Source organism: Mercenaria mercenaria, unplaced genomic scaffold (genome assembly GCF_021730395.1).
Source record: "Mercenaria mercenaria strain notata unplaced genomic scaffold, MADL_Memer_1 contig_2166, whole genome shotgun sequence".
NCBI lineage: Eukaryota > Metazoa > Mollusca > Bivalvia > Venerida > Veneridae > Mercenaria > Mercenaria mercenaria.
The window spans coordinates 11,912-38,910 of NW_026460207.1; the positions used below are offsets into that span (position 1 = coordinate 11,912).

The following is a 26,999-nucleotide window of genomic DNA, read 5'->3' on the forward strand; positions in this document are numbered from 1 at the left end:
AGCATTTTTTTGGTATTCGAATATTCGGTCAACCTTCCGAACGAATATTCGAATATCCGATCAGCAAATTAGTTCAAAATCTTATTATCTGTTTATCATACCCTACGACCTGCATTAGTTCTACTTTCGTTTAATGTGATTAGATGTTTTATAAGTTAGAAAATCCAATCTACGTAAAAATAATATGCATCTAATTTCCCCCATTTGTTTCTACACTTGTCGGCGTTTTTCTTTACTTTTAAGTACATCTTTTATCGACTTTGATCAAAATCTGAATTATTTCTAATTACATGCGGTTCGCACTTATCGAAAACAAGGTGAGTAATAACGATTTTACATCAATTTGTGACCAATTGAATTTTTCTAAAGGTAAACAATTAGCTGTATTAATTACAGGGTACACGTTCGTCTCCATAGCGATATACAATCTCGGCACGCTAATATACAAAATGACACGTCTGCCGAAGACAGAAGCCATTTTGGTGCGTATTTATATTAAAAGCAGGTTTTGACAAATAAGATGAACGAACATTTCGGTACTTGCGTTTGGAATAGTGAAACAGTATTCGAATATTCGAACATTTTCAAAGATGTACATCTATTTGCTTGTAATTGTATATAAGAAATAAAATAAAAGTGTTTCAGTGGACATGTTTTTAGTAAAATAATAAACAGCTAAAGCGTTGAAAATAGCAGTATAACAAGCTTTAAGCGTATGGACATTACTATACTTCATATATGTATCGTACTCAGCAGATAATTTATTTATAGTTTATAGACGTTTCCAGCTATTACAACGTTTGTAGTATGTACATCCAGATATTTTAGGATTGTAAGATTTGAAGTAAATAAGCTCACCGGCAATGCAAAAGGACATTTTTAGGGAACCATTACGGTTGAGTAAAATTATTTACATATATTACCAATATGTGTGCTAATGAGCACACAATATGTCATATTAGTAATACATGTGAATAATTCCACAATATACATGTATATGTGAAAATAATAAATCTGTTTTGTCTAATTTCAACCTTGTGAATTACACTAATTAGAGGGTGATTAAAGAATAAGAATTCGTATGGGACATGGATCATAGAGATAACGAAAATAAGGTAACAGTCAGTACATTCAAACATTTATATTCTAATTTATGGCTTAAGTTTAATCGATCTATCAAAATTATTTTATTTCTCGCTTCTTCATAATTGTATGCTTAGGGATGGTTCCTTTATAATGGATAAAGAAAAGCATTAGTTTTATCTATAATGTTATGTTTTAGAAAAAACAAAATTCTTTTTCTTTTCTTTCCTTGTCCTTCACTAAGAATTGAAAAATGTAATGTACTAACGCTAGTATCCTATTCGACTGATTTATAACAATCAGTTTATATTAATACGAAATCAATTTTAATTTATTTTTATCAATTTTGGTTTCCCCTTGATAATAACATAAGCTAAATTATATACACTGTAATGATTATTGAAATCTGACAGATAGCATATTAAAGTATCTACCGTGGAAAACGTTTTCTCTATTTGGAATCACAGTTCAACAGATATCTTACAAATTCATTTAATAAAAGCTAAAAAAAAATCTCATTCACACTGGAATACATGATTTTAAAAATGTTCTTGTTAACTTAAAACTAGTACTAATTTCTAAAAATGATTTTATAATATGTCATGTAGATGTTTTTAGATATATGGTATTACAAAATCGTGGAAAGTATGATCTGGATGCATGTGGTAGTCTGAGTGCTATGTCTTTCATGTCCTTCAAAAGTTTTGGATTGTGTGTAAAGGAGTGCATAGTGCACAATGGCCTTCCGAAAAGTCGTCTATATTCAAGATACCAATAGATTATTGATTACCTAATGACGCTTTATAACAGTTCACTGTAAGATTATTTTGAACTATTGTTTTTACGACAATAGCTGAAGTTTTATTATACGTGTATCTAACAAATACCCCTTTGTTAAAATGACATACTACATCGTTAATTAACAAAACGATTAATTACATATTACATTTGTTACGCTATGAAATGATCTTCTCGTTCAAATAGAGACAAATAATTAATTTTGGGATTGTGTGGCTAACTACAATTAGTAGAGTTGTCGCATTTATTTTCTCTAGGTGCTGTCGCCATTTGAAATCAGGTGAGAAAATGTTTTTTAATTAGTTATTTATTTATGACTTTTATACACTTATTTCTTTTAATATTGCTTTATATAAGCGTTTTCGTATAAACCATAATCATATGTTTTCTGCAATCTTCGACGACAGTATATAAAAATGGGTTATTGCCACATTCTCATAATATGAGATAACAGTGAATTAAACACGAAACCTTTAATAACAGCAACTGAAAATCTGGATTCGCCATAACCGTAAATCAAGTGTTGAATGGAATCATGGAAATCGAAAAAAATATCAACTTTTGAGTTAATTTGCTAACAAAGCTGCTTAAATGTAAACAGGTACCAGACGAAAAAGATCAAAACGTAGTACAAGTAGCCTTTTAGCCAAAAAAAAACTACCGTAAAAAACGTGATAACAAACTGTATGATGCACGTTCCGAGCAAAATAAATGTATTAAGGAATGTAGCATTCCCTTTTGAATAGTCATCCTTGTTCCACTTTCTATTTAACTCCCCAGCCCCTTTTCTACCTACTCCTTACCCTTTCCTTTCCCATTTTCTATAAATTAGAATGTACTTGTTGGATTTCTGAAGCAACCCGTCGGTAATATTTTTCCGTTACAGCTTCTTTTTGTTGTAGGCCTACTTTGCAAATGCGTGGCTCCGAGGCTGTGCTTGCGGTGCTCTTTGCTTCCGAGAAATTTACCCTTACCTAATATCTTTTGCACTCAGTCTCAAAAGTGTCTACATTTGGCAGCACAACAATCTCAGTTTCTTTCTTTTGTTTATGTGTTTCGTAAAACCTTATTCGGGCTTGGTGTCTTGCCCTTGCAGAGCCCCCAACCTGCTAGTGCCACATAAACATTAAAACACCTCGCACAGTATTTATATTTGTTCTAGTCGTTTACTACAAAAAAACAATTATTCGTTTCAGGTAATGTTTTACTTTTTGAGACCGCGCATGAATTTATTTGTATTCATGTAAATAAGATCATGATAGGCAAAGTTACAATTTTTATTGTGTGTTTAATGACAAATACGGGATAAAGACAAATTGAATGCAAAACATTTAATAAACACAATATCTATCCATTGTAATTTTCATATCATTAAATATATCAGTTACTAAATTATGATCAAATGTTAACTCTTTGTATATTTCTAAATTTTAATGAAACAGGTTTTTATTCGTCTTTGATTAAATTTCTAACGCCTACGATATAAAGAGAGTGGTAAAGCTTAACTATTTTAATTGATATTAATTTAAGCGCAGTTCGAAAGTAATTGTTCCACAGGGCGTAAAATACCATCATAAATACGTAAACTCTAATCTCTGTTGCGGAAGGCGACTGGGAAATTTAATGGCGTCCTGAATGAAGGCAATAACCCGGCTATAATTGTTGCTTTATTTTCCAGTCTACGCCTTTAATTGCAATACAGTATTAGTTATGATATTTCTTAGAATTTAATATCTAATCATTGTCGCTGTCTGATATTATAACCGAAGGCATATATCCCATACATTACAAATTGTAGAGTCTGATGATATTTGCTTAGAACTTAGATAATTATACTATAGTTAAATTATTCATTTCAGCAGTTCGTACCTGTTAATGATACATAACACAGCTCTAGTTTAATCATACCAAATGCCATTGACCTTCTGAACATAAGGAACCATATGTAATAATATCGTGGTGCCATTGGTTTAGCTTTATAATTTCCAAAGTACGTCATTCAAATGTTTAGATTACATGGTAGATCACGATTTTGTCGAGTTCATTGCTGCAAATTTAAGCATATTTGGTGTCAATTTGCTGAAACATAATTTAAAAAGGCAGTAAACATAGCTCGTAGGTTTTATTTGCTTTTGACAAACACATTATTCTATAAAGAGTAAATTAAAGTGTTATAGTATTGACCTACAATTTGCTCGATATCATTTTGGCATCTTATTTTACTTTTTTAATATGTGCGCACCTGAATTTTAAGAAACATCATAGACTTATACCGAACGTAACGATGTACCTGTAGCTCTGAAAGTGAAGATGATTCGTATTTTTCTGCAATGTAGAAGTTAATTAAACTGTAGTTGTTTTCAAACCTTAAGAATATACTTAGAAAACTTGGCAAACAAAAGGATTGGCTCGAGTGCTTTATTTTTCTGCTAGGCACCTCACAAAAAGTTTCATTATGGGAGTTTATGTTGACATTGGTGGTTTAATTTCTGTAGAATTTTAAAGATTAACCGTAAATGTGTTAATGCCGCAATATGTGCTGCTATCCTTAAACATTTGTTGTTAAATATGAATGCATTCATTCATTGACATCTAGATCCATATCTGCACCTGTAGGTATTGCCTGTTGGTATAGAATAGTGTATAAAATTTCTTATTTTTTTTTTCACCTCTTTCTTGAAATTCATGCGGTTTTTCAGGTTGGTAATAATTATTAATCGTTTATTGTATGGAAATGCTCACTTACAACCATGTGGGAAATTCGAAATTTGACGATGATATATATGGCGATAGTAATCTCAATTGAGCTCTGAAAGTAAGTAACTTATTTTCAGTAAGGTAAACTGCCCTCTAAAATGCTAATTAAAGGGTCTGTATTTATTGACTTACATATTCTAACGTTTGCCTCTGAAAAACGATGTTGGCAAATTCCTGTTACCCTACCACTTTTTGGTAAACTATGCAAACCCGCGCAAATAGTCCCATCTAGTGATGTGATTGCCTTGCTGCATTTAAAAGTGGGCAGTTATTCGGTATCAAAGTCAGGCGTTTATATATCTGCCACAGTTATTATAGAAAAATTATGAAAAAATGTGAATAAATTAGTGCCGACTACTTGACATTGGTTTTTGGGTATCTCACATGAGGAGAGAGAATCTATTTGTGGGCTGTGCTGCAGAAACGCTGAACATTTAGGTACAAACTGTATCTCCGATTTTAATGATTTCGGAATAATAAGAAAAGTATATTTTGATAATTAATTCGTTCACAGTAGTGAGCTCACATTTATGGTATAATTTCTAATTTACACCGAATCTGTTGACTCGCCATCAGAAAAAAAATTATCTGTTTTAAAAGATGATCATCATAACAAACTGTATGTGTTGTGGTTGTGTGTAAATTTATTAACACAACACGAAATAAAGCAGCTTGTTTGTTCAGGGGATCGAACGTATTTTGGCTAGATAACATTTTAAGCGAGAGCAGAAGGATAGTGAAACATAAAATGGCGAACATAAGTAGGAAAACAAGATACGAGTTTTTTTTTCTTTTAAACATTATGTTGTTGTTTTTTAATATTAATGCGGTTACTAAAACAGTGCATAGAGTGGATAAATGGTTTCAGATGTGTAATGCCGTTTCTACATGGACGAATAATGTCATATATAAAAAAGTTATTGAATGTAAACAATTGCTAATTTATTCATGACTTTTTATGAACTTGTTTCTTTAGTTATTGCTTTTCAATAGCAATGTCTACTGGCTGTTTTCGTATAAAATACAAGTATACGATTCTACAATAATACGTACATGACAATTGTATATAATTTCGTTATTGCAACGTCATTATCATGTGGATTATCAACGACGTAATAAACAGTGATTAAAACTAAAATAAAACCTTTGTTTAAACCAATCATCAATAAATCGTCAGTCTGGATTTACCATATCGTACATTTAGTGTTGAATCTGATTATGAAAAACAAGAAAAAGGTTCACGTATCAAATTATTTTTTATTAAAACTAATGAAATATAAACAGCTATCAGACGAATACGATCAAACACATAAGTAACTTTGTAAACAAAATGTAAGCTATCAAATAACACATATTACTAGTAATTAATAGTTTGATGCACATTCGAAGCAAGATAAATGTATTGCACTTAGTCTGAAAATGTCTACATTTTTCAGGACAACAATCTCAGTCTCTTTCTTTTGTTTATGTGTTTCGTAAAAGCATATTCGGATGTGGACTTGTCCTTGAAGAACCACCAATATGCCGGTGCTGCAACAACTTAAAAAAACTCAAATATTACCAATATCTGCTCTAGTCGTTGACTACATAGAACAATTATTCGTTTGAGGCCAATTATACCTTTTAATACCACACATGGTTTTTTGTGTGTTTTTATGTAAATACTATGATCTAGTATATATCAAAAACAAGGGCAGCTCGAAAATAATTGTTCCGCAAGGCGTCAAGTACCAAACAAAACTATAGGTTATAAGTATGTAAAATCACATGTATCGCTTTTGTGAACAATAACTGGGAAATTTTTATGGCGTCCTGAATAAAACCACTGTCACGGCAATAGTATAAAAGTATATTTTTCAATCTACACATTTATTCGGAATACTTTGCTATTAGTTACAATATTTCCGATATCATCATAATAATTGATGCTCTAAAGTATAATACTTCATCATACCCGCTGTTTAAAATTGTCTGAAATAATAACTGAAGGCATATATACTGTATTTAGAACTAAGGTAGTTATACTATCGTTATATTTTATATTTCAGCAGTTTATACAATTAGATATATTACACATCTCAAGGACGTCTGTTTAATCGTACCAAATGGCAGTGACCATCAGAATATTCGGTACAATATGTAACAATATCTTTGCGCACTGCTTTTGCATAATTGCCAGATTCATTGAAATGTTTATGTAATGTGGTAGTCCCCGATAATGCAGAATTGTTTACCATTATGCAGCTTCAAATATGAGACGATTTGGTTTTGAATTTGCTAAAATATCTTTTAAAATACTGCTAGACTGTAGCTTTTAGGTCGTATTTGCATATGACAATCACGTTCTTTTATTGAAGGAAGAGTAAATGCTACAGTCCCTGGCTCGCGGATTTTTCAAAGTCCGCGCTTCCCCGCGATTCGACCCTAGCGCGGACACTTTTATGAGCCACGGGGATGCTCGTTTTTTCCTGCATCCTCGTAATATATTTTACAGCTTCCACCGCGACAAAGAGCAATAAATCGATTGCGGTGTATTGCGAAGACAAATCGCAGCGTCTCGCGGTGAAGTGCCGGTGGTTCGCGGTGAATTGTGGTGGATCGCCGCGATTTACAGGTAATGGAATGACGTTATAAATGACAATATACAGTGCAGAATGCATATAAACTGACAGGAAATTTAACATGAATTATTTAGAGGAAAAAATAAAAAAGTAAATGGCTTTTCATCATCTTTAATAATAATAATTTCAAACATATTTTGCTTAGATTATTTCAGTTATACGTATTTTCATAATATAAAATTTATCTGCTTACAAGATTTGATAACAATTATCTGTATATAACGAATGCATTCTTTGTGTTACTATTTATAATATTATGTTAAGTTTAGTTTTTCAATGTGGCCGAGTTATGTAAAACATAAATATCTACATATAGTGTAAACTTAGTTTTTCCAGTATCATAATAATAAAAATAATGAAAAATTGTCATATCAGAGTAATTGATATTTTGTATTTATATAAAAAAGAACTTACAGAAGAATGCTTATTTTTTTATCATAAACGTACAATCATGCATAGCGACAGAAATATAACACAACAGGATGAAATCAGATTATTGAGTTTCACCTGTGCAAGAAATGTCAAAACTCATGATAGCAAATATGAATGAATATGGAAGATAAATCGCATATATATCAAAGAACCTCTCTTAGATTAATGATATGTATGCAGTTGCTTTATATTGCAAAACGAACAGTCTACGCGTTTTTAAAATTAAATATGTGAATGTCATACGACATTCCACTAGATACATGTATAAAATCAATAATTAAATTCACAATAATTGTGCAAAAGCAAATAAAAATGATTTCAAAATTAACATTTCACAATTAAGAAATCATTACTAACTAAATTTTAAGGCAGTACATAAATATTACAAGATGAAATAATCTTTAAAAGTTTAAAAGATAAAGACAGTTTTGAAAAAAAAGGATGTAAAATACAAAAATGTATAACATTTTTCTTTTCTTGTTATTGCCATAAAAACAAGAGCTGTCCGTAAGACAGCCAAGCTCGACTATTCGAAATATTGTCCCAGAGGCAGGAAAATATTACCTAAAAAGGTTAATTATCAAAAGAGTTTTAAGTTCAAAAGGGGGAATAATTTGACCACAATGCATATCAGTTATGGGACTTGCTGCTATCAACTAGTTTTATAACCCCTAAGGCACATGTGAAGTTTCAATTCAATATCTGCATTAGTTTTGGAGATAGAAACTCGCATGTAAAACTTTAACCAGAATTTTTAAAGTCCAAAAGGGGGCATAATTTGCCCAAAATACATGCCAGAGTTATGGAACTTGATCCAGTGAGGTTAGTAATTGATCTAGAAAAAGAAAAAATAAGTTTCAAATCTATATGCCTTTTAGTTATAGCTGTATGTACTTGCATGCAAAACTTTAACCAGAATTTTCTAAGTCCAAAAGGGGGCATAATTTGGCCAAAATGAAAGTCAGAGTTATGGGACTTGCTGCTATCAACTAGTTTTATAACCCCGAAGACACATGTGAAGTTTCAAATCAATATCTGCATTAGTTTTGGAGATAGTAACTTGCATGTAAAACTTTAACCAAAATTTTCTAAGTCCAAAAGGGGGCATAATTTGCTCAAAATACATGTCAGAGTTATGGGACTTGTCCCAGAGAGGTTGGTTATTGACCTAGAAAAAGAAAAAATAAGTTTCAAAGCTATATGCCTTTAATTGATGGCTGTATGTACTTGCATGCAAAAACTTAACCAAGGTGTGACGCCGACGCCGACACCGACGCCAGGGTGAGTAGAATAGCTAGACTATTCTTTGAATAGTCGAGCTAAACATTAAGAAGATAACCCTTAAATTTGGCGCATAAACTCTTTGTTTTTTATAATGAAGTACTTGAAATAATAAACAAAATTATAAGAAAACGAAAAGTTTCCTTATGTACCAGGTACTGTTTTCAAATTAAAGTGTAAGCTACTTGCAGGCGTTAAATTATCAAATTGTAGCCGAATATGTGGTTGATAGATTAATTCAGCAATATTTTTGTAATATTTAAGTAACTGTAAAGTCTGCCAAAGTTTGTCAGTGTACTGTTACATTGTACATTATTATACCGGCGGCTTCGTGTTTCAACATTCGCAGTGACGAGGTATTTCAATGTTGTTTTAACGCGTGTCAATAGATAAGGGGTTAATTGACAACTTTTGCCTATATCTAATCACGTTTAAGAAAAATGGTACACGTGGTATGAAATGCACAATTTTTCCTTATATTATATTTGTTAAACATTTGAAGTATGTTTCTTATTTAATTATCATCAACAATAATGACTCATACGCTATATATTATACAAACTGGATCTTATATGTTGTAAAGATTAAATTGTGTTCAAATTAAGCTTGATATATAATTTTATTACTTGTTATTTAATATTGGTTTAAATTAGTATACATAAGAATCTATTAAATGTCAAGTCCAGATAAACTACTGAATAACTTTTATTAATTCTTAATGTGTGATTTGTTTAAATCACATCGTAGTCCGTTCTGTATACTTATATGAAAATAAATAAAATACTACTTTTATATACCAAGTATCGTAGTAAACTAATTTAAAGGAAATAAACTAGATTTCAATTAAAGGTACCGCTTTATTTTAATTCCTATTATAGTTAACGTTTTCATGATTAATGTAAAATTATCATTTTAAATATTATTGAATTTAAGTTATTAATAGTGTATTTGATAAAAGTAAAATTTTATAAACTTTAAGATACATTCATTAGTTTTTTTAGCCATTTGCAATAAACGCGGTTGCAAATAATTCGTAAAAATCATTCGTTAAGTGTATAAATATGCCCCGTAGCCAGACTTACCTGGATTTCGCGGTGACTGCCGGTGATTCGCCGCGATTCATCGCAATTCAGCGCGACCCGCTGAGATTTTTCATCGCGAGTCGCCGTGGACACTTAATCTATAATTGATCGCTTACAAAATCAGTAGTGATTCAATGAGAAAAATCATCGCGATTTTCCACTCGGGGTAAATATTTGTACCGGTGGTAACGCGGAAAAAGCAAAATCCGCGAGCCAGGGACTGTAACTTATTATAAAACTTCTTTTGTGAAGACTGATAAGACTTAATTGGAGTCATTTGGAAACGTAAACCAACAGATTAAGCCCATATCAATCCTACCGAAACACACACTAATACTTCGTTTGCCAAGGGGTAACGCGCTCCGTTTCGGACATTTTTGTCTTTTTGTTTTTGAGTTCGATTCCCAGACTCGTATAATTTTCATCTTTTAATAAGGTTTAACGGAGATAACTCAAGTTTGTTGATTTAGCTTTTTGTTTACTAACTGAAACGTGTCTTAATTACGAAACATTTTCGCAATTATATTTGAATATATGTTATAAATCTAATTATTTGTTTTAGAAGCCCTTCTGTGATATTTAATATTGTATAAATTTGAAATAACCAGTACAAAAAAGTTCACAAAATCTATTTGTGGATGTTCAAATGATTTTAAATTTAGTGTTCTAAGTTTCTGGACATCTTAAATAAGCCAACATAAAACATCAATTATTCGTATGAATAGCGATCTCGTTTACAAGACCTGATATCCTCATCCTCTTATAAAGAAGATGCCATGTGCAAAACTCCTGCGTTCGGGTCCTCTTCTTGAAACGAAATTCTATAGCTTCTAATTTTTTATAGGGTAAATGTACGTTTCGTTTTTACAAAGTATGATATAAATGAATAAAATTATTCCAGAATTTTGAAGGGTTAGTCAAGCTCCTAGATTGTGTTATGCATTAACGTAATAAAACAAAATAAATAAATAAAACTATAACAGTTGATATCACATTGTGTTCTCTGTTAAAACAGAGAAGTCGTCATGACTACAGAAGTAATGCAATGTAAATATAAACGAATGTTCTATATATAGTGAGGCACGCATGAACTCGTCAAACGTCTAAATATCGACGTTAAGTTTTTCATAATCTTGCCTCTCTAGCTGAATGAACTTTTGGTGGTTCCTGACCAGTTAATCATGATTGTATATTATGAATATATCGAGTTCTACCTAGAGACTACTTTATCGAAGAGTTATTCTAAGCTCTAACTTGACCAGCGTTCATTTAGGAATATTGCACAGTCAATATACATGAAGTTTGTTTAATATCAAAGACAATTAAAATGCTAGGTGCATTAACAAGGTGGAAGATAAAATTCTTCATTTGGAGAAACTTGTGCGTGTTTGCAGGTGCTATAAAATATATAGACGCCCGCTTCAAACCGTTTTCTGTGTCGACTGGCTGTTTTAAAGTACCCGTTTTTCTTTTAGCAGATTTTGTTTTCAATAGCTTATCTGTAAAACAAAAGTTTTATGTATTCTTATACCCAATTACTGTATTTAAGAGTCATGCATAATAATATTCATATATGACTTTCAGGAATATTTGTAAAATTTGGAAAAGTTGTAATTAGGTTTTTTTTTCAGACTTACTGTTGCTGTTGTATTGTATTGTTTTCTTTATTTTTTATTTACTCAGATAGCGTTTGATAGAGTTTGCGATGTATTCTCAAAAAAAAAAAAAAAAAAAAAAAAACATAGATATATTTCACTTGATGTACATAATATTTTTCTCATAAAAAAATCAATTTACCTTGAATGTCCTAAATATATTAGTAAAATATTTAGATATCACTGGTAGGTATGCATCTTTAACCCAAAAACTGATAAAATGATGTTACAATTGAGTGAGAATAATGTTTTGAATGTCAATATTTCATTATGTATTCGGCAGGACACTGTAATGTATGATGCGGCTTAACAACAGTGAGTCTACGTAGTCAACAGACGAAAAAGATGACAACGGTAAAGTAATTCATCCATGATATCTTTCTTATTCCGCATCGGTTTGCAAACAGCAAAATAAGATACAAATGGGGAATATAAAGAGGGAGACTATTAATCTTATAATCAATTGTGCTTATGTTACACATCTTTCATTTAAAACAAAGTACGCTCAGTAAAATGTTAAATCATTCTTGAAAATACACTGACTTGTCAGATAGTATTTGAATAATATGCGGGAAGGAAAAGGTAAGAATATTATCACTGTAATGTAATTAAAATTCATAATCGAATTACCTGCAGTCAAGCCATTCTGTAAATAAAATTCTAACACGATACGATACATTTTCCTATTAAACAAAGAAGACTGAAAACAGTGAATTATTATACAACAATTCACTGTTCTGACGTCACATTCATTACGTCATGGCGTTCAAGCGGCATATCGGCGCGCCTGAAAAGAAACCGATTGAAAACGGGCAAGTATTTAATGAATGACACCAAAGATGTACTTTAAAGTCGCTGGTAACGTGTTAGAATCGAAGTAATATATTTCATTTAGTGATTTGCTCTTGAAAAAAATTATTGTTTGTCGTTCAAATGCGTATTATTATTTCACTCGGGCTGCGCACTCGTGATATAATTCCTTCGCATCTGAACTCCAAACAATGATTTATTCAGCGACAAGTCACTAAATGAGATATATTATTTCTTAAATAAAGATAGGATTCTTTTATTTTCATGGTGTCTTTCAACACAGCTAAATTACTGAAAAACGGCGTTAAACCCAAAACAAACAAACAAAACAGGTAAATTAGTAGAGTGCCAATTTCGAAAGATCTAGACAGGCTGGACAAAAGTACCAAATTTTGTAAAACGGTAGCTTGGGACAATATTAGACTTTTGGCTATAAGGGCCAAGGTCACAGCTCTTTGGAATTCTATTTTTAGAACATTCAAAATGGCCGCCATTTAAACAAATAGCTATTTTAGTGAATGTTATTTTTTGTCTTATTCTTGATACATATTTATGTGTAAACTGATTCATACTTATTCTTAGGGTCAAGTGATGCATTTGCATACAGTTAGGTCATGCTACATAACAGTCTGTCTGTACATTCGTCCGTACGTATGTTAAAATGTCTTCTTTTTTTAAAACCATACGCTTTAACGTACATACATCATAAGCCCTGTAATGTGCTGCTTGATCTCGATTGGTCTAGAGGTGATAAATATTTGTAACTGACTAAAGTTTTGTAGACTATATGTTCCATTTTGTTTCATTCGTCCGTCTGTCTATCTGTCTGTCTGTCTGTCTATGATCGCAAAATCGTGTCCGCTCTGTATTTTTAGTCATAACGAGACCACGGTAGCTTAGGACAATATAATACGTTTGGCTGTAAGGGCCAAGGTCACAACAGCAGCTTGAAACAATATAAGACATCTGACTGTAAGGGCCAAGGTGACAGCTCTTTGGAATTCTATTTTTAGAATATTTAAAATTGCCGCCATTTAAACAAATAGCTTTTTTAGAAAAATATAATTTTTATCTTATTCTTGATACATATTTATATGTAAACTGATTCATACTTACTCTTATGGTCAAGTGATGTATTTGCATAAAGTTAGGTCATTCTACATATCGGTATGTCTGAACATTCGTCCGTACGTACGTTAAAATGTCTTCTTTTTTGAAACCATACGCTTTTACGTACATACATAATAAGCCATGTAATGTGCTGCTTGATCTCGATTGATCTAGAGGTGATAAATATTTGTAACCAACTAAAGTTTTGTAGACGATATGTTCCATTTTGTTTCATTCGTCTGTCTGTCTGTCTGTTTGTCTGTCTATCGCAAAATCATGTCCGACCTGTATTTGTAGTCATAATGAAACCACATGTGGAACGCAACATCAATTTAATATTACTGTTGTACAGTGTAGATCAAATGATATAAAGGCAGCATTTCATGTCCGCTAGTGCCTCAGATAACACGCAGATGGCAATTCCATTAATCCTTCTATTTAAATAAAGCTATATTGGGAGACATGGTTCATTTTCATTTATGTTTTTTTTGCATCATATACATGTATAATAAGCTTTGTGATTAGCTTTGTAATTCCCATAATAGAACACATATTACATATTTTTATATAAAAACTCTATATTCAAATAGTTTTACTTTGATATAGCTAAATATCAATGTGGTCATATCTATATACATGTATCTTGAAAAGCTTTATTGTAATGGAAAGTTAAAACTTTTATTTAATGATTATGTCTTTATTTACTGGATTCTTGTTATAATTTATCATTTAGAGGTGTTTGCATGATTTATATGCACCCTTACTTTATGTTTTGCATGAACAAATAGTTACCTCAAACAAATTTAACATTACTTGAAACTGAAAGCTTTGACCACACAGGACATTTTTCCTGTTCCAGTCATCAAACCGACATCTTCTGGTGTGATACTATTCATGTTTATCTCGGTCAAATATCATGCCAGAGCCTTCTGGTACAAGAAATTTTTTGTTGGGATAAGTCACTCGTCAAGAAACTCTAGGTAAGGGAAGCGGTTGTCTAGAGGTTAAGGTATTAGCAGCTCAACCCAGAGATTGATACCGACTTGGATCATAACCAAACCTTATCAAATGAATGACACCAGTACTCGTTTTTCCGGGATTCGAGTGTGGTTCAGATAAGCTTCTAGTTTTCATCACAATTAAGCTTAAAAATAAATTAGTATAAACTAAAATGCTGTAGTTATTCATATAGAAAATAGAGGAATAGATGTATGCACACGCATTTTTGAACATAATGATTTATTTCTAATTTTAAAAGCCTCTTCTTTTATATAGACATTCTCTTCTGTATGATGATTAAAAGCCAAAAGGAGATATAGATAGATATAGAATGATGACATTTATCACTAAAAGCTCCCAAGTAATTATGCTATTTCACTTCAAATTATATCATCAGAAGTATATGCGCCTTTATGAAATACTCCTTATGAATATATAAACGTAAATAATATGCCACAAAATGTAAAGCATAATGAAACAGTCAAAGCATTGATTGCAGCATACATGCATTGCCTTTTGAATAGTTCGAAATTTCCCACTTAGATCAATGACATCAATTCCTTTTTAAACGACGACAACATGTCTTAATAGATTGAAAACAGTATACAGTATTTACACCAGCAATATAAGAAATGGAATAAACTAGTTTCCCTTTATCTTCAATGTTAATTTAATATGTTTTCATCACACTGGCTTAAAATGGCATTGTTCGGGCAATTAGTTAATTTATTTCAGATATACTTAAATTTATGATTGATCTATGCATAAATCATTTATAAGCATAGCATTCATTCTCAACATGTAAAATAATAAGCTGTTTGCAGTTAGTAATGTTATGAAATTACCTTACACCTAACTCTCTAACCTTGAAATAACCCATAGAATGCAACAGCCCCGTTGACACATAGATAAAAGATAAGAATGGCAATCTCACCATTAAAAACTCTGCCATCTACACAGTTGTTTAGAGAAAACGTTGATCTTAACAAGGAGCTGTTATAGTGGTAATCTTTATTTGAAGGTGATCTTTAACACATGTTAGACTGTTCGTTCAATTACTGTTATGAATGTTTTTTCAGTCTACAACAATAACTCTATTTGAATTTGGTTCCGTAAGTGCTTCTGTCAGAGAGAGTATAGTATGACGAAGCGTAACATTTCCACCTATCTTAAAAGTTTACAGAATTACTCATTTTACTATATCCTCTTCTTTGGAGCATGCGTTGAATATTATCGAGGAGAAGACTTTGAAACCGGCTCCTCAAACTAATATTCGCATGATTCCTTATTAAAATTTATTTGCTATTGTTTAGGCGCCCTATTTGCCAACTATTTACTTAGGAGGCATATACCAATGTCTCAATATATAGCTCAATATTGAGTCTGTAAATACAAAAAAAAAATCGTTTCTGCGTATTTCTTACAGAGTGAAGATATAACAAGAGGCCATGAACTTTATTTGAGACACATTTTGCTATTAGGACAAGCTGCACCTGTACCCTTAAAGGCCATTCTAGAAAGAGAAGTCAGTAAGCGCGGTAAAAGACTTGCCGATCTATTAGCTGAGCGCAAAGACACATTCAACACGTATCACAATGCAGAATTTCGTCAGTTGTTTAAAGATGAAGAGGTCAATACAGACTTTGATTCTTGGGACACACTCGTGCTTTGTGTCGTAGTACTGGTACTTTTTGATTCATACTTAGTTAATGTTGAGGTTGAAGCAATAAAGATCATAAAACATCAAAGGAATGAATTAGAAAAGTTTGCCCACTCTGCTTCGATCACATACAAAACGTTTGAGGAAAAATTTGGTCCGTTACATTCGGCATTGCTAGAACTCAACAAAGGAATCCATGACGAGATGAAATTCGAATGCACACGAATGATTTATTCGTTTAAATCAGAAGATATTCGAGTTAATTTAGATCTAATTAAACGAATAAAACAGACACACGATGTCAAATTGCACCTTCAGATGGTCATACAAGACAAAATTGCTCCAAGGATACACGGCGACATTGACCAAACATGCGACAAAGACGACAATGGTTTGTGCTTTATTTTCGATTTGTTGAAATTATAGCGATATCTTTATTAACATTTCTGCAGCGGTGAATCTTCAAAAGCAAACCTCGTTTTTTAGAATCTGTAAAATATTTTTCCGCAAGTACTAAAAGCTAACATTTATGATTATAGTAATAATCTATCCCTAGCTGTAGATATCCTCTTCGAGGGTAACTATTTAAGAGGTTACGAGGCTCATCCAAGTTGCCGCCAAAACAGTTATTCGGGAGCTGAATATTACGAAGTGAATCTACAACCAGTGGTAGACCATTTTCTTGCATATCGAAACTTGCCAAATTTTAAAATCAATAAATCCAAACAAAATACTTTACATTTGGCACTCTTTCCTATAGCCGCGTTTTGAAACAAAGCGCGGGAAATTCACATTCACAAATAGAAGTGACGTAATGGCGTTTCAATGACGCATGACCACAACAACAGTTTCGGTTTAATTTGTAGCGTAAAATAATCTAGTTTTCTTCGCAATATAGCATCTCTGGTCCCAATCAGTTAAAAAGAGTAAAATGTCACTACTGATTTGTGAGACATGAAAACAGAGATTTGAGTATATATATGCAAATGTTAAACCAGTACGAATGTGTAGTACAATTCGGGCTCGTATATAAAGCAGCATCGAACCTTATCTTGTACTGCTAGGCGCTATGCCGTAATTGGTCTGGTATATTGTGGTGGTGATTTCGTTCGTATAAAATAGAGAAAAGTGGAAACTTCACAGGTCGCTCAATACGACAAAAACGAAAATGTTGCAGGCTCGGTTTGATTGAGCCTGTTCATGGACGGTAGTGGAAATGCATGCTACCGTCCACGCCCTCTAACCCCGGGTTGAGCAGAACTCAACATTTACACATGCTAAAAGTGCAAAAAGCAATTTAGAGACATCCGCAGATGTATTTAAACGGCGATGAACATGCAACCTTCAATGATACACGTGTTGAGGCGTGTAATTCCATAAAGAGCGGCGTTTGGTCCCCAGATAAAGTAAAGGGTTTGCCCCAAACGAGAAAACAATGGGCATAACTAAACAAACTGGAATTTAGGAAGGGGATCTGAGGTTATGGAGCCTGCGTATCACAGGAACTGTCAAAAGACAAAATTAAAAAGCAGGCAGCATATCCACGGGGTGATTAAACAATACCCAAGGCTATAAAAGCGGGAGTATTGGAACCACCCAGGCCGAAACGGTTAGGTTGAGAAACTAAACAGTACCAATAACACGACATAAAAGTCGTGCTGAACGATCTGAGAAGATCGAACTATAACAGCCCGAAAGTCTTTCTACTATATTATAATTTATAATGCGAACTTGTATCCTAGCGTACCTCACGTATGGGAAAGTCAACTGTTCTGAATATAATTATATCCCTTAATTTAAATTATCTATAATGTATATATTCAATGTATCCTCGAGATCCAGTTAACTTTCAGAGAGTGAAAATATAGCCTCTCTGGTCCCAATCAGTTAAAAAGACTAAAATGTTACTTCTGATTTGTGAGACATGAAAACAGAGATTTGAGTATATATATGCAAATGTTGAACCAGTACGAATGTGTAGAACAATTCGGGCTCGTATATAAAGCAACATCGAAACTAATCTAATTGGGTTAGTGGACTTGCTGTGGCATGCGCGTGTTCGTTGCGCTATGCCGTAATTTGTCTGGTATATTGTGGTGGTGATTTATTTCGTATAAATTCTCTCTACTATAAAATAATTATTCATGCGAACTTGTATCCTAGCGGATCTCACGTATGGGAAAGTCAACTGTTCTGAATATAATTATATCCCTTCAGGATAACATGGTGTAATAGGCCTCAATTTCACCAAAAGCACACATACAACTTGATAATGTAAGCTTTAAAAATGTCAAACGATAGAAATAAGGTGCATATGGAGAAGTTATATAGTGACAGGAGTTCTCAAAAATTTCTTTTAAATTACCTCCCCTGATAATTTCGGTTTTTTTTCATGAGTTATCTCCCCTGAAAACTAGAAAAAAAATGATTGTCTCCTTTTCCCTACGGGGAATTTTAGATTTCTTTTTGATATTTGTATCAGAATCATATAATGCAGTTTTCTACCGCAATATTTTCTCGAAACTAAAGTTCAGATTCTTATAATCAAAGAAATTATATATTTCCCATAGGCATCAATGGTAACTTCAATACCGATTATCTCCCCAAAAAAAATGATAAAATTTGAAAAATCTCTCGGTGAAAAGTTTTTAATTTTGAATGTCTTTAAAGTGAACAAATTTCATTTAAATATTACCATCCAGTTACAAGATATGACACATGGCTATAACACCATGTCATCCTAATGTAAATTATCTATATATATATTCAATGTATCCTCGAGGGCCAGTTAACTTTCAGAGAGAGGAAATATAGCTTCTCTGGTCCCAATCAGTTAAAAAGACTACAATGTCACTACTGATTTATGGGACATGAAAACAGAGATTTGAGTATATATATGCAAATGTTGAACAAGTACGAATATGTAGTGCAATTCGGGCTCGTATATATAAAGCAGCACCGAAACTAATCTTGCAATTTGCAGTTAGTAATGTTATGAAATTACCTTACACCTAACTCTCTAACCTTGAAAAAAAACCTAGAATGCAACAGCCCCGTTGACACATAGATAAAAGATAAGATTTTATAAGTATACGGACTTTTAAATATACAAGTCCCGTACACGCCCGTATTTTAGTTTTCCCGTATTTCTTCCCGTTTATGGGTAATATACGGAATCCCGTACATTCCCGTATATTAACTCTTTTTTCGCAGTGTATATCAAGCGGCATCGAAACTAATCTTGCGTGTTCGTTTGTACTGCTAGGCACTATGCCGGTGGTGGTCATTTAGTTCGTATAAATTCTCTCTACTCTACCTATATATATGTGTGTGAGTATTTTTGTGTGTATGATATGATTTGACTATTTAGTAAATAAAATTGCAAATAAACCAAAGTCAAGAAATTATCCGATATATCTAGAATGTGGTGTTTCATCCAACGCGATTACGTAAAAGATGTAAAAATATACATGTATGTAGTTGATACTAATCACATACTTGTAATTATATTGCCATTATTATTTTTTATCAGTTTGATGGGTGTTATAATAAACCATAAAATACTACACAGGAAAACCATTGGAAATAAGAAAGTCGTTGCATGTAGCTTCAGCGGAAGCAGATATCAGAGAGAATATGGATATTGTTTTAACTTGCGAGGTCAACCGACATACGAATAAAGCTGTCTGGCGACATAATGGCCACATAATTGAAGAACACACTAAACGTGTTGTTTCCACAGATGACCTAGAACACAGACTGACGATCCGGAATGCAAAGTTTGAGGATGAGGGTGATTACACAGTTTACATTGGTGGTGTCACATCAAGTGTAAACTTGAGTATTAAAGGTAATTTTCATACGGTTATCGTCAAAGAACCGTAGAGCCCTAAATGTTTACAGCATTGTTTATACAAATGGGTAATGCGAATATACTTTAGTTGTTTGAGTTATTTCGCCCGCCTAATACCAATTAGCAATGCCGTAAGTCGATATAGTTTTGACATTTTGAGAAAATCGAGTTTAAAATTGAAAACATTATTTAGCTTGGTTTGAATTGACCAGCTATGGAAGAAATTCATATGAAATATTATTTACTTTTATTTTATTTGACATAGGGCAGAACTCTTCCGATCTTCTAAAAAATCGGTTAATACTAATTGCTTTATTTTTAGAATAAAGTCCAAATTAAATTCGATGATGACAATCAAAAATATAATTTAAAGTCCTCAAATGTCAATGTCAATTGTGATTATATCTCACTGTTAACCCCTTAACTTTGTTTTATCGTTTTAATATTTGGTATCACTACTTTCTTAGTACAATATATGTAAATATTTTTGACACCCTCTTCCCCAATAGCTGCACATTCGAACGTAGAACGATATGTGTTGTTTACATTATGATTCTATTGGTGTTTACATTATTGTATGAAATATAAACTGATATCTTATTTTCATTACAGAAAAACTTGAGATTTCGAAATTGTACATCTGTCTGTTTGAAGATCAGACATCTTTTAATTTAGCGTCAGTACCTAAATGGTCAACGTCAAATTGTTTGCAATGTAATATTTTTTACATTAAATACTTTATTACTGCCAATGACATTATAAGAATCCCAAATGTCAAATTTTTTGGGGATAACATCCACATTCAATTCCTACAGTTTTCTTTGTCTATCTTCCTCTTATCAATTTCGTATGTCACTCCATATTGTTTCTTAGTATCTTGTACACAGTCACATTTGAAACCCCACTTTTAAAAACAAACATCAAATCTATAAGTAGATTACGTTTACATTCTTATACTCCTGCATACTCACATGTTCGCTAATCTTAAATATACATACATATTGAATATTGAAGAAAACCTTTAGTCTGACCATATTTTTCAGCATCTTTCCTATATTGTCTACTTTTCTGATAACATCGCATTTCTGTTTTCATACATTTTTGCGTAGTAATGCGCGTTGTCAATACGACACATATCTTCTTAATTATTTTACTTTATTGGTCGTTTTCGTAACTATTGTTGATAGAGTTACTGAGATATATTTCAACCAGGACAACCAGTGACGATAATCGAGAACTTACACGTAACAACAGTTGAATCTGACAAAACAATGCATGATGATATTGTTCTACTTTGTACGGTCGACCAACCTACAAATAATCCTGTTTGGCGACATAACAACAAAGAAATCAAACCAAGTGATAGACTTCTTGTGTCAGTGGAGGAACTAGAACATAGATTGACGATCCGTGATGCAACGTTAGAAGATGAAGGTGATTACACTGTTGACTTTGGTGTTGCGAAATCAAGCACAAGTCTATTATTTAAAGGTAATTTTATCAATGAAATTTAATCGTTTTATTTACTTAAATGAAAAGTAACTACAATGTTCATAAATGTTGATAGCCGTCATTTTGTTATTGACATTGCAAATACATACATACATCAATATTATCAGTTTTAGCAACTGAGTAATTTAAAATTCAATGTTTTCAAAGTATTTTACCTTCGGACGCGTGCAATCTAATTACACCGCATGTTATCAATATGGGGCAATGTACACAGATATGATATGTTTAATAAGGTATAGTCATTCTAAAGACTCAGTTTATGGCGCTCTGATCCGCTTAAATCATAGCAAATATTGATAAGTTACTTTCCTGGATTTAAATTTCTGCATTACAATTATACAATTGCATTTGTAAATGCACGACTCAGAATAGTTCTTAAAGATGTCTTCTCCCTATTTTAACAACAAGTATAATTTTTGACAATTATCTACTTCAAAACCATATGATAGGAACTGAAAGGATTGTCACATAACCTTCAGGTATGATTACTACTTGCTGTTTTCTCTCATCAAAACATCGAAATTCTGATCGTCAAAGGGCATAGAGACTTTCCTTTTATTTCGGTAAAAAGATAAATTCTCTTGGATAAATTCTCTTTATACAAAACCCCGAATAACCTGGAACAAAAGAATGTTTCAAGATCCCAGGTACATATAACGGCACATTACGGAATGAATAGAATTACGTTCCAACATACCAGGTATTTTAAGTATATAATGTTTACGTATACATAAAAAGTCACGTTACCCTGATCTATATGCTGCGTTCATTACAACCATGATACTTACCAAACGGCCGGTATCACAACACAAGAATTGTCAGATGCGCTTTAAAATTTGATCGAACCTTGATCAAAGCTGAAAGAATCATCTCTTACTGGGTTCTTTATACCCAGGTCAATTATTATTTAAGGAATGATGGTAATAAAAGTATACTTTTATCATCCTTTGTGATTGGCAGCTCTGGCGTGATTGAAATATAATTTGTGTTACAGAAAATCCAGTATTCACGAAAAGACTTCAAGACACGTTTGTTTATGTCGGCGAACCAGCAATTATTGCATGTAAACTTAACGTTTCTGGTAGAGCAGTAACATGGCGACATGACTACCAGCCGGTAGAAGAAACCGATAATTTAACACTTGTTGCAAATAACTGTTCTCACTGGTTAGCAATTCTGAATACAAAGTTGACAGACAGTGGATATTACTCTTGCGTGTGTGGCTTAGAATCAACAAAGGCTTGCCTCAAAGTTTCAGGTATAAAAACTCCTAACGTGACACGACTGTTCCTATGACTTATGTGTAGTTAAAACTCGTATTTGGGATATCAAATATTTAGCAAAATATTTTTGACGCATTAAAACAGTAGTAACTCTCAGCTTTAGTTGTGTGCTCTCCTGTCGTGTGCCATTGTTTTAAGAATTACTACCCTTTACCTTATTCTCGTTTATTGTTGATTTAACAAAAGATTAATAATCTAAAATATAATTAAGAATCGAAACCTATTGATTGCAATGACATGTCAGAAGTGGTTACTGGCACGATATTGCATATATTGGTGTTAGTGCGTAGCTTGAGTGCTTATTCAGGTTACCGCTTGTTTATTTCATACCTTAACTTAACATCTGGTTATTGCGCATAGACAATGTAATTTAAATTGGAAGTATGAAAATTAGAAAATACATATGTTAATCATTACATAACTTTTATATGCTACAAATTATTACAAAGGTAAAGACACTTGATGATTGATAACTTTTGATTAAAAAAGAATCGAAAGATATAATAGAGAATAAAAATACATTATCAACATAATCATTGCAATGACATGTCTGAAGTGGTTATTGGTACTACAGAACATATATGAGTTTTAGTGCGTAGCTTGTAATGAGTGCTTTTGCAGGTTCAGGAACGTCAATTACCACTGAGGACACGCCGTTTTGTCAGAATTTTTTTTTTATATCTTAACGTAACATCCGGTTATTGGGCGTAAAAATGTAATTTAAATTGGAAGCGCGAAAATCCATGTTCAACATTTCATTACTATTATCATTTATATATTACAAATTATTACAAACAGAAAGGCCTTTGCTGATAACCGAGGAATTGCATGTGGCTACAACAGACGCAGATGTCAGAGAGAATATGGATATTGTTCTAATATGTGCGGTCAACCTACATACAAATGAAGTGTTATGGCAACATAATGGCACAGACATTACACAAGGTATAAAACATCTCGTCACAGTGCAGGGGCTAGAACACAAGCTTACAATTAGGAATGCAAAGTTTGAGGATGATGGTGATTACACAGTTGCCTTTGTTGAGAAAAAGTCAAGTACAAACTTGACAATAAAAGGTAATTATTTCTACTGTGCGTCAACGAATAGTTAATTTCCAAATGAAACATTGTTGCCATGGTAATATTGATGTCATGTATTCAATTGACTTAATATTTATATTCAAACTTTTCTAATGTTTTTGATACTGCTATCACTTCAGGACTTTGAATGTGTTGCTTTTGTACAGGTTTCACATCAGTCAGAACACATCATAAGATTGCGAATATGATTTAATGTGTCGGATAATTTCGCCATTTGAAATATAAAAAATATCGAGAGAAGTGCGATGCAAAAAAAAAAAATGTTTGCTTATTCAGTATACCATTTGTTACAATAAAAGAAACATTGTTACTGTATAAATGTACTAACACTACTGTTTATTTTTGTTCTTGAATATACCATTAAAACTATACAACTTCTGGCATAGTATGCGAACATGTAATTCATATTTCAGGCACCGTTAGTCTTTTACACAAGAAACAACTGACAGAAGATATGTTCAAAAACTGGATAAGAGGTGCTCTTGGTATAAAATATTTGAAACTGGGCATACAGGAGTTTGCTGAAAATTCCGTACAATCTCATCACTTTGAAATTATGAAGCAGCTTCCGTCTGTTGGAAATGTATGTACAAACTGTACAGAAGATGTTCTTCTCCCGTCACACACACAGGGACAATGCCCAAGGAAATCAAAGTGTCTGTGTTCTAAACAGCGAAAAAACAGGAGGGTTTGTCAAAGCCAAAGATTTTGTAGTAAGTTTTATGATAAGATACTTTTTGATCATCGATTCTTCGATTTAACGCTTACGAACACAGATATACAATCGTGGGGCACCGATCCTTGGAGTGTTGCTACATGCTATATCAATACTACTGGTTACAGAGGCAAGCTGTCAGCGAAAGAAGTTGACTGTTCGGGGCTATTGAGTTTGTTGATCAACAACACTTTTATCCATAGAAGTCTTGGTGACGTCGAAATAAATGGAGAAACAGACCTATTTAGACAGGTAGATAAATGGTTTATTCAAAGGAACTAGATCTCTCAAATAATTTACACACACACGTATCGCACGCACACATATACGCACACGTGCACGCACACATATATCTATGTTGAGTAAGTGTCTTTGTTTTAAAAGTAGCATATGTGTATCATTTCAAAACACGTGTTCATTGTTCAACATGTCATGTATATTTACATTTGCCTTATTCTTTTCCATTTAAAATTATTACATTCATTTTGTATGAACTGCAAAATGAAAAGTGCCAAAGTTACGAAAGCGCTGCTTAGTGATTACAGGCCACTGTATTCATGGGATAACGTTCCTTAGATGACGTTGCAGTTGTTAAATATATATAACACCTGTTAATTCCTTGCGAATTGAACTTTTATATATTTTATACCTGCACAAGGATTTTACTGACTTTTTAAATATATACATATATATTAAAAAAGTCAGTAATTTTCGCGATCATTCGTTGCTATAGGTCCTTTTGATTTCGATTTCCTTTTTGATTTCGCCTTTGATATTCCGTGCTTAATAATTTCTTCCGGATAGTTTTGTTTCAATAATTGTTACTTTATTTCTGAAAGTCGTCTTTCTTGTAACTGTTTATCTTTCACTATAGTGACTATTCTTGAAGCTAAGTTAAACGGTATATTAACCTTAGTATGTTCTGGGTGGCAGGAATTAAAGTTACAATTATTGAAACAAAAAATCAAAAAGGAAATCGAAACCAAAAGGACCTATAGCAACAAATGATCGCGAAAATCAAACATCGGATTATAATGTCATTCCATTTGTAACAACTTTTAACCCACGTAATAAAAGCATGTCACCAGCAATACAAACATGCAAAGCAATGCTATAGAACAGTGACAGGATGAAAAGTGTTTTGCAATAGAAAAGAATAATAGATAGTAAAAGGCAACCGCATTCTATCGAAATCCAAATTTGATATGGTGAAAAATATCGCGACTGTAACAAAGTGCAACAGAAGCAGGTGTAAGACGTGCCCAGATTTGCTAGAAGGAGACTCAATTAAATTTTCAAATGGTGAAACGTTTACTGTTAAACAGAATATGAATTGTATTTCAAAAAATGTTATCTATTCTATCATCAGCGCGAATTGCAAACAATTTTATATCGGTCAAACAAAGAATAAACTGTGCCGACGAATGACACTGCATAGACAACAAACTAATAACGATGAACTACGTATTCTGAAAGTAAATAAACATATCCATGAATGCTCTGGTGGGAAGTTTAAAATATTCCCTCTTTACAAAAATCTGACTAGCAGTGACAGTTTCAGAGATGAGAAGGCACTACATTTTATAAATATCTTGAAACCGGAACTTAATAGCGTTTGTCAATAGTTGTTCAGGCTCGCGCGCATGGAGAGCTCCTAAAACTTTAATGTATTTGTGTTCTGTAAATTGAATCTCATATTTATACATGCTTTCTCATTTAACTTAACACTGAGAATAGTACTGGTCATAATTGTTTAAAAATTAATATTATCAACTGTGTATACTTAACGTACTACCATTGCTTTTTTTTAAATCTTTTATTTTAATTTTTATCTCTTTTCCTTCCTGTAATACAGTTGTATCTTTAAATTTTATTACCTCCCTTTAATTTTTGATGCTATTTCTATAGTTGACTTTATACCACTTTTGTCATAAAGAACAAGTGGGTAATTTGAGTAATTCTTTCTTTTTACAGTATCCATAACTGATTTTTAAGCTATTATTACTTTTGAAGTACATCTTAATGTTATTTCTTAACTTATATATCGAGCATAAATATGTTTTAAGAACAGTTATTAACTCCCCTTTTTAAATGGTACAATATCTGTTTCTGCCAAGTTTTGTGTGCATGTACACAGGGTATTCTTGAGTGTATTATACATTTTTCTTGAAGTTTGCCGCAACGTCTATTTACGACGTTTCCCGTAATTTTTTGTTATGACGTTACGTCATTGTATTATTTCAAAAT

The 26,999-nt window shown here is 32.5% G+C and overlaps 1 protein-coding gene across 1 annotated transcript in view; it reads left to right on the top strand.

The window, feature by feature from the left end:
* Positions 1 to 2,054: 2,054 nt before the first annotated feature.
* The window catches only part of LOC128552215 (uncharacterized), a gene marked incomplete at its 3' end in the record, with an annotated part of 38,426 nt that continues 13,481 nt past the window's right edge, over positions 2,055 to 26,999 (top strand). Inside the window, exons 1-8 of the mRNA XM_053533246.1 lie at positions 2,055 to 2,161; positions 11,993 to 12,063; positions 16,055 to 16,679; positions 19,860 to 20,138; positions 21,354 to 21,632; positions 22,648 to 22,911; positions 23,735 to 24,013; positions 24,451 to 25,004. Of these exons, the coding sequence (XP_053389221.1) occupies positions 12,055 to 12,063; positions 16,055 to 16,679; positions 19,860 to 20,138; positions 21,354 to 21,632; positions 22,648 to 22,911; positions 23,735 to 24,013; positions 24,451 to 25,004 (2,289 nt within the window). The remainder of the gene's footprint in view (positions 2,162 to 11,992; positions 12,064 to 16,054; positions 16,680 to 19,859; positions 20,139 to 21,353; positions 21,633 to 22,647; positions 22,912 to 23,734; positions 24,014 to 24,450; positions 25,005 to 26,999) is intronic.